Genomic DNA, 9,553 nt, shown 5'->3' with positions numbered 1-9,553 from the left:
AAACAGACGAGGGTACGGTTGGGTATATGACAGTATCCAGGTTCACATTAACAGCTTGCTTTTAAACCACAGCATTGAAAATAAACAAGGAGGCTTTGTGAACGCTCTAATCTCAGCTCGCACAAGCGGGGCTTACAGTCAGCTGGGAAAACAAAGCACACATTTCAAGATTAATAGCAAGGTTGGTATGTCCACAACAGTAACAAGCTCCTACAGACCTACAGAGGCTCCAACATGATAGAGCTGTACACGTGCAGCAAAACAAAACAAACGAAAAATTCTCCTTACACATGACTTCAATGTGATTACTCACTCTGACATAAACCATGGAAAGTTTAATAAACGTGCGACCTGTATTAAGCCCACATGCTGATATTTACAGCTCACACGCATGGTTATGCAAATTAAAATCCATGGTCTACATTATATTATAGGCCCATGCTAATAATAAGGTTTCAGGCACAAAAAAAAAACCCCACACACACACATCCTTAATTACATTTTCATTTACAATATGAAAGATGCAAACCGAACGGAATTTAGCCTGCCCCCGTTTTCCGTTGTGAAAGTCATCTGAACCAAAAGCATGAGGAGACATTTGACACTGGGCTGTTGGGAATGCTCCTTACCCCTAAGTGCTAAATATCCTACACTGATGTAACCCACAACAAAATAAACACTCATGAGCTCATTGTCATCTTAATATTAGTTTGTTCAGTGGCTTCAAGTTCCAAACGCAATTTATTTCACAAAAAAAATCAATAATTAGCAGTACAAATCAACCAGGTGTTTAAAGAACAACAAAAACATCTACTTTTGCCCCGAAATGTACAACGTGGTATGATAACACGTGTCTGACTCTGTGCCAGAGACATCCAAGTGACTAATAGCCAATAACCTTCCAGTTGGCATGTGGATATTAGTCATGAGAAAAGAGGGACGACGACAGGGGGAGAGTCAGATCAATAGTTCATCCTTTGAATAGACTATAGATCCCATTTGTGTTGGGAAAACATAGTAGATAAAGAAGGTTGGACACAACAAAGCAGTCCTGAGCATGATTTCCTCATACGACTAATCACCACATTGGTTAAGATTCTGCTCTAGAGACCAGGAGGTTGTAAGCTCAAAACCCAGGATAGGAAGAGAGACGGCATAGGAGTTTGAGCACAAGATTTAACCATTAACTGTGAATGTGTACGTTTAAACTGGATTCTGCCTCACACATTGAAGTCACATTGAATAAATGCGTGCAGGTGAACGAAGATAAAAACCATACACGGTAATTTCGATCATGACCTTTGAGCTACGAGGCATTTAAAGTGATACATGAAAAACAGTCCCTGATTACTAAAGAAAAAGGAGAACACATGAATCATGCCGGGAACACATTTTTTGACTAAAGTTGCTTTTATTGAAAAAGGCCAGGGTGCAAATATGAAAAAAATAAAGACAAGCATATATTTTTAAGCATTTTAATACAAACTCAATATAAACTATTTCAGTCCCTCTTCACGTGTAAGACACTGACTCAAAATACTTTGTTATACCGTATTTTATCAAGTATTGCACAATGTAGGTACAAAATTAATATATGATTACATTGTCCTTAATATAGCAAAAATCTTCTCAACTCTTAACAGAAAATACAACTTGTGTTTCTCCAAAAAAAAAAAAAAAAAAAAAAAAAAAAAAAGCTAAATATTCCTACACTGAATTTTCGTCACTAAAGTATAGCCTGTACACTATCTGTAGAATTGTTGATCTATTTTAAAGGTGGATTTCCTCGATAAATTTTCTTTTCTTTTTTAAAAAAAAAAAAAAAAAAAAAAAAAAAAAAAAAATATATATATATATATATATATGTATATACACACACAACATAAAGCTGCTGCAGCCATCACAGATCACTGGAGTAGTAAAAAGATATAAATGCAATACCGTGTCATAGAAACAATATATATACTCTGATACTTTACAAATTCTGTACTCAATTAAATTATACAATTAGAAAAAAAGACCAAGTAACCCCAGATATATATTCATTAGTGCCAATTTCTTAAAAATCAGCCAAGTCTTAACCAACTTGAAAATACTGTAGGAGGCCAGAACTTGAAGCTATGTTGTTTTTTTAATATATATATATATTTATATATTTTAGCATTTTTTTAAACAGTAAAAAAATTGTGTGCTTTGTTGGCAAAAATAGGAAAAAATGAAAATAATGTGAAAGTAACCAAGCTTGGACACATACAACAAGCTTTTAGTAGAAACAAACTCAAGGGGGCACAGAAAGACAAACACCCTTGGGCACATGCTCTTTTCGGTGACTAACAGGGTTGTTTTTTTTTTGTTTTTGTTTTTTGCTTCCACAGATCTTTTTATGTCCTTTGTTAGTGTGCGTCATTTTATCTCCTTCCTTTTGCCAACAATAAATTCATGAATAAATTCTGGATTCGTTAGTTAGCCATGACTGGCTGGAATTGCTGGTTAGAATACTGCATGTTGCTTAGGCTGAAGTTTAGACCATCCATGAGAGACTTGTCGTTGAGGCTCCCGTAGGCTGCAAACACGTCGAAGGCATTGTTGTACTGCAGAGGGCTGAGGCTGAGCGGATTCTCGTTGCTGAACATCGTGGTGGAGCTGCCCTGGCTCTGAAGGTTAGGGAAAACAAACTCCTTGGCGTTAGGAGAGAGCGCGGAAGCCTTCGGCTGCCCTCCGAGACCAAGACCGTAGAGAGAATGCATGGAATTGGAAATGGCTTTATGCTTCAGTAGGCTGGTCACATTCAGGCCCAGGTTGGTGGGAGATGTGCGTGCCACCTTGCTACCACTGCGGCTGCCGTTCTTCATTTTGGTGGAGCCGAACTTGGTGGCGGCGAACGTGGCTGTGGTGAAAGTTAAAGGTTGAGTGGAGCGTGGCATGAATGACGGGCTGACAGAAGCAGACTGACCAAACGGTGGTGACGGGGAGCTAGACTCAGAGGAGACCCCTACAGGATCGCTGATTGGCATGAAGACCTGAGCATCGGGGTTAAAACTGTTCCTGATCTCCTTGTCCAACTCTGACCCGTTCTCGCCGGTATCATCCACGTAAAGCACCTTAATGGATCCCTTCTCCCCAATCTGGTAGGACACCTCAAACGGGTCGATCCACACACTGAGGTCCTGAGGCAAGTTGTTCCGAATGTCTTCGATGTCAATCCCGCTCTCTTTGGCTGCTTCTTCCACTACCGTGTCGACCTTCTCCCCGACATGTATACACCTGAACCCGGACCCTTTGTATGGCTTGTCGGGGTACCAGTGCCCTTCATATTTCTTTTTCAACTGCCGTTCGAGCTCTTCCCCGAAGATGTTCACCCGACGTCGAGGGAGTTTGTTGTACAGGTAGGATATTATGAAGTTGAGTGCTACTTGGATTTCAAGCTGCATAGCTGCTTCCCAGTTGCAAGCGTGTGTGCCTTCGTGAGCCGAGCGTTGCAAAAACCTCCTAGGCAGTAAGTGATCAGTTTGTGGCGAACAGGACGCTGATTTCTCCCTCCACAGGACAAAGGAAGTCTTCTCTATCCTTAGGAAGGGGAAAAGAGGCAAAAAAGGTTCAATCCTGTTGTGTGCATGTGTGTGTTTTCTCAACTCAACCATCTAATACTTTCTGCATTAAAGTTCATTATGTTTACACCGACTGCCAAGAGACAGCTCAGGTCTTGAATGCTTGATATTCACCGAAGACTAATATGCAGGGTCTGAGAGAAGCATTTTTATCATTCTTTCAGCTTAAAGACAGTCGCTTAATACCGTTTTCAGACACATGAGAAGAAATGTTCGAGTTATAGGCGATTATCAAAGCACGACGCTGCTAAAACAAGGAGATTCTCAGGGCTCGATAGGGCATTTCTTCTAACGATGCGACACTTGGAGATGACATTGCGCAATCGCTTTAGCGATCGGGTTTCCTCCATAAAGCAGCCAATAACATAGCGAAGTGAATGGGGTGTAGCTCCTCCACCACCACCACCACCACCAGGGTTTACCAAATTAGTACAGTACGTGTTTCTCCTAATGGTGCCATAGTGACTCCAAAACAGCAAGGTTTATTTTCGGAACCTGTTCCTTTCATTTAAAATCAGAAAAAGAAAAGAAGTTTTTGTAGCTAGGACATTTTGTTCCTTTTCTGGCATTTTGACAAGGTTTTGTTTTGGCCCCTCTTTCCTCACTACCCTTTCATTTGGTTTGCTGTAGCCAAGTCAAACACGTCCTACAGACTGGAACTTCATTATCCACGACACCTCCAGGCTAAAACACGGACTTTCTTTTAGTCCGACTCGGGGTTGTTTTGTTTTTGTTTTTCTTCCCCAGCGTCAGAAATGTTGGTAAAAGGATTCAGCGAGAAAAATAAATAAATAAAAAAAAATCACAAGCAAACTAGCAGAGAACTAGCCAGCTCGCTTAATATCTACCAAGGCTGTGAGATAATCTCTCCTAGTCCCAGTGCAGCTAGTCAAACAAGCTAACCTGACTGAAAATACACCCGGATACATGCAGCACATCTGATATGGTTGCTACGCATGAAAAAGAAAAAAGAGCTTGTATCCAGGAGCAGCACTCGACGGACTGCTTGTTTTAGGAGGATTTAATCACACCGCATATTTACATGTATTTCTCTTGCTAATAAAGTGGAATAAATCACACGCTATACTCAGAAATGTTGACAGTAAAACAGAGCTGGTACTCACATGCACGAGCAGGACTCAGGTGTAGATCCCGGATGTAGTTAGTAGCTTCCGCAATTATCTCTACCTCTAATCTCTGTAGGTTTGGTAAAATTGTTATTCCAGTTACAGCGTTTTAGTGCTTTTGGTGTTTTTGTTTGTTTGTTTCCTTTTTTTTCCTCGTTTTTTTCGTTCTCTGATGGGCCAGTTTGCTGCTTGATAAGCAACCTGACTTCCCCCACTGCCTGGGAGTTTTTACAACTCTGCCCTTTAAACCAGTCACACAGCAGCTTTATAGCAAATCCTCCGCTCTGGTCCTGAGGTGGGCGGATACGCAGGACCACAAGACCACGCCCCCGACGACATCAGCGATTGGATTGTTTTAGCCGGCGTCACTATCGTGCCTTAGCGCTTATTGGCTGTTGACGGGCGTGTCAAAAAAAAAAAAATCGCCATGGAGAACCCATATTGTTATTTGACCAATCAGCGACAAGTACATTAGAGCAGTTGTCCCCTAGTTATGTATTAACATTGTTTCTGTGCCTACACAGGGAACCTCAATACAGTGAGTAGTTGCTATGGCTTCTTATGCTTTTTTTTTCACTATGAAAAAAGCATAGATGTATTGTCATTATCCTGTCATATGCACGCAGGCACGCAACCGTTTCTTATAGCTTATTGTAACATAAGTATTTATTTCAGTAGCATGTAGTCGGTGGTCATTTTGTCGATAATTTTTTTTTTTCGAGATTTACATATAAATACATAAAATATCTCGTATTTTTGCAGCTGATATTAAACCTGCTTGTGCCCTTGAGTGTTTTGTCTCGGTGGGTGGATGGGTGGGTGGGGGCGATAAAGACTCTTAGCTATTGGTTCTTGGCTTTCTGACGTAGTCATGGCCACGCCTTGTTTTGACAGGGGAAGCCATGGCTACGTCCCAACCCGCACACTGCCGTGCTAATTAGTATGCCAGAGACGTACAGAACCTATAGGAGGCTTTATTTTTATTCGTTGACAACCTTTCCCCTGAGAAACTACACGAGTTATTAAGATGTCTGGTGCGGCTTTTTCCCCCCTTTCATGTTTTATTTTTTATTGTACAAATATTGTACAAATAAGTTGTATTTACTCTAATGATATGTTGGCCACGTCTACTGCACACTTAAAGGGGAATTACTGCAGATAAACTAAAATAATATTTATAATAATACAAAATAAAATCTTTGCCTTTGAGTAGAAATTTAACAAATTCTATAAATAATGTAACAAATAAAATATTAAGAACTTTTTTTAAAAAAAAATCCATGTATCTATCTCTCATAGTTATCTATCTATCTATCGATCGGTCTATCTATCTATCTATCATATTTTATATTTGACCTATCTATCAATCTATCTATCCATCTATCATAGTTATATTTGATCTGTCTATCTATCTATCTATCTGTCTATCTATCTATCTATCCATCTATCATAATTATATTTGATCGATCTATCTATCTATCTATCATAGTTATATTTTATCTATCTATCTAGATACTATGTAAATTTAGACAAAACTTAATATTTATAGCACTGGATATACATAAAAAGATATATATATATATATATATATATATATATATATATATATATATATATATATATATATATATATAAGATTTAAAGATATAGATAGAGATATACATATTTTCAGTGGTCTTAATGTTAAGTGTTGTTTACTACAGTTACATAGTGTTTCCCTTTGCTTGGTTATGCCCATTGTACACTTAAAGGGGAATTACAAACTAAAGTAATTTATCTTTATCTTAATGTTGAATTACAACATTACCCTACTGATTAGGATACTGATTTCAGACTGAACACATTAATTTATACTAGATCTAATATATTTAGTCCCTGTTGTTAAATGTGTATATGAACTGATTTAGACTCAATTAATGGACCAAAGAAATCCTTTCTTCTTGAGTCTCCATTCTGACTTGTAATAGTACAGGGCAGTAATCCAGGTCAGACTTTGAACCAGCACTGTAAGACTGGATCATTTGGTGAGGTTATAAACATTCATAGTGCAGAGAAAGAGGATCAAAGTTTCTGTCTTTATTTATTATCAGCCTCTCCGGGCACAAGTGGCTGCTGACAAAATAAGCTAGTGGCCTGATCCGTTTGCAACCTGTGTTTGGAACGTAAAACGTTATGACAGTGGTCAGCTTCTAGGCCCTTATCCTCAATGTACAGTGTGTAAACAGATTATTAACAATATATCATATTTTATATACATCAACACTGTTTTACCCATATAAGCTGCCATAATGTCTTCCATTCAGTATGAGTTGGCAGGTTTGAGCTCATGCTTTAAACAGCGCATAGCGTAGCAACCACAAACCTAAGACAACTCAATCCATAACAAACGTCTACTCCGCCCCTTCGTGACGTGCACCTGATCTCCAGCGTGTCAGCACTGTGTTACACCCTTGTATATCTCACAAAGGCACCACACCTGTCTTATCCTAAAAGTGTCAGTTTAACTGGAGAATTCTGTATGTGTATTCTGGATGTTGAAATTGTTCTCATCATTCTCTCATTTCCACTGTTCATTTGAACCAAAGCTAGATAAGGAGAAACAGGAGGAGAATCTCTGATATGTTTGCAGTAAATATCAGTCATGGTGGGCAGACATGGTGGGCAAAAACAACAGGTAAAGAAAGGTGAGATAGATTCCAGATTGTACCACTACAGGGGATGTGAGTGTCTTTAGTAGCAGGAGCCCAGAAGACACCGCATAAGCATTTCCAGCATGACACTGACTCATACATTGGAGTCGTGCCAGCACAGATGGAACATGAAATTTAAAGGTGCCGGCACATTGTGGCAAAAAGCAGCGAAATTGCACCAGAAACCTGTTTGTTGTCACTGGTATGATTAGTATTTGTTTATTTCACATGCAGATTACAAGCCGCAGTCTGTTTACTGGGGAGACAAAAATTAAAACGGATTAATTTTTAGATTAGCATCTGACACAGGCATTTTGCAGTACTTCACAGTTCAAATATGTCAGGTTGATGAAGTCATTGGCACAGTTTCATGGCTTGGGTTCAGAGTATTGATGCCAGTGAAGTCACCTCTTAGTTGCCTCAGTAGAAAATATCCAGTGTGGGAAAATGGATGGAATGAACTAGGAAGTTGTCAACTGTTAAAACATAAGGCATTGCAATGAAGGAACTTCGTAAGAAGATGTGTGAATTAGTAGAACAACATCCAACAGGCTTTCCCTAGGGCTGGTGTTACCTAGTTAAAAGCCTTAAGGAGGGCCTCGCTTCAGTTATGAACCTCATCCAGAAGCTTGAAATGTATTTAGTGCAAAACAAATGCAAAACTAGCTGCACGGTGTTATGTTCTGTTTCTCAACACCTTATCCTGTACCAAGCTACACCAGTAGTCCTATTACATGTCTGTACACTGTGTGGGGATGTACAAGTTTATTAACGGAAATGGACCACCACAGGATCGCCGGTGACAAGATATTGTTTGGTTGGTGGAGTATTGTCAGTAACCCTGACATAGTAGTAATAATAAACACTCATATAATGTGTGGTAATTAATATTTCTGTGGTGGTCCCTTTCCACTGATTTTAGTTCAGGGTTGAGGATGGCTGACAAATTATACATGGCTTCAGTCTGTAATTGTGTCCACAGTGCATACAGTATGTAGGTTTTACCTGATAAACTGTCAATGTGTTCCAGCAGCTGTCCGATGCCAGCAGTTGAAATGCACCCAAGGGAGGGAGCCACTCTTGTGAAACTCAGCTTCAAAATGGCTTGCTTTTCTCCCATAGGCAGCTCTCTGCTCTCAATTTTGGTTGATACTTTTAACAAAAATTCCGTCTTCACAGGTGAAACTGAAGGCTAAAACCAAGAGTCGATGTTCAAAGCTATTTATTGTTTAAACAATCAATCGAACAGGACACACTATACAGTATATAACGTGTTCCAGTATTTTTGCTCGCCTACAAATTGGGTTGTCTGATACAAAATGTGCTATGTTCTATGTCGTTTAACACATATACATATAAATACCAGGAAATAAAAGGTGAAATTCTAAACTCTCTTCTCATATTTCTCTTTTAATCTAAAACCCAAATGTCTTCAGTCTGCAGCAAAAACAACTGAATTGGCCTTGCCGTTCCAATAGTTTCAGAGGGGACTATCAGAGGGCACTTTCTTCAAGGCACTGTAGTATGTGTAGGCATTTTTAGCCATTTGAGGACACCGTCATGAGTCACATAATGACTAAGTGGAAAATATCATAAATATCATATCTTCCTAAAAATGCCAGAACACATGCATATTACAGTTTACTGGAAAATGTGTACGTGCTCGACTCTCACAGTCAGATATGGACTTTTCCCAGCATGTTTGCCATTATCTTCTAGTTCGCATGTACTTAAAGTGGTCAGTGAATCTATTACAATATATAGTACGTTATTTTGTCAGCCACGTCATTGAAATGAACTGTTTGGTTTAGAAGTTTGGGAGAAAGAACATGCCAGAAGCTTCACTTTCTTCCTAGTTAACTTCCTTTAACATTTTCATCTCTCTCTCTCTCTCTCTCTCTCTCTCTCTCTCTCTCTCTCTCTCTCTCTCTCTTTCTCCACCACCTCCCCGTCTCCTCCCTACAGTATATTTAACAACTCCTACCAAAGAGTCTTTAATCAGAGGCTTGGCTTTCTAACACACACCAGAATCCACAAAGCCCATGTTCTCAAAGTTCTCAGCACGTTTAACAGTTCTCCAAGCATCCTTCATGCCACTTAGTTGAGGTTATAGTCGTCACTCGCAAAT

General features: G+C 39.3%; 1 protein-coding gene across 1 annotated transcript; it reads right to left on the bottom strand.

The window, feature by feature from the left end:
• Positions 1-1,461: 1,461 nt before the first annotated feature.
• tob1b (transducer of ERBB2, 1b) lies at positions 1,462-5,010 on the bottom strand. The gene is made up of 2 exons (XM_017484255.2): positions 4,733-5,010; positions 1,462-3,567 (listed from the first exon to the last, which is right to left on the bottom strand). Coding segments are annotated over exons 1-2 (1,110 nt in total). The 5' UTR covers positions 4,735-5,010; the 3' UTR covers positions 1,462-2,459.
• Positions 5,011-9,553: the final 4,543 nt, after the last annotated feature.

This window comes from Ictalurus punctatus, chromosome 13 (genome assembly GCF_001660625.3).
Source record: "Ictalurus punctatus breed USDA103 chromosome 13, Coco_2.0, whole genome shotgun sequence".
NCBI classification, from domain to species: domain Eukaryota; kingdom Metazoa; phylum Chordata; class Actinopteri; order Siluriformes; family Ictaluridae; genus Ictalurus; species Ictalurus punctatus.
Note: the sequence above shows the minus strand (reverse complement) of the source record. Positions and strands in the feature narration are given on the sequence as shown.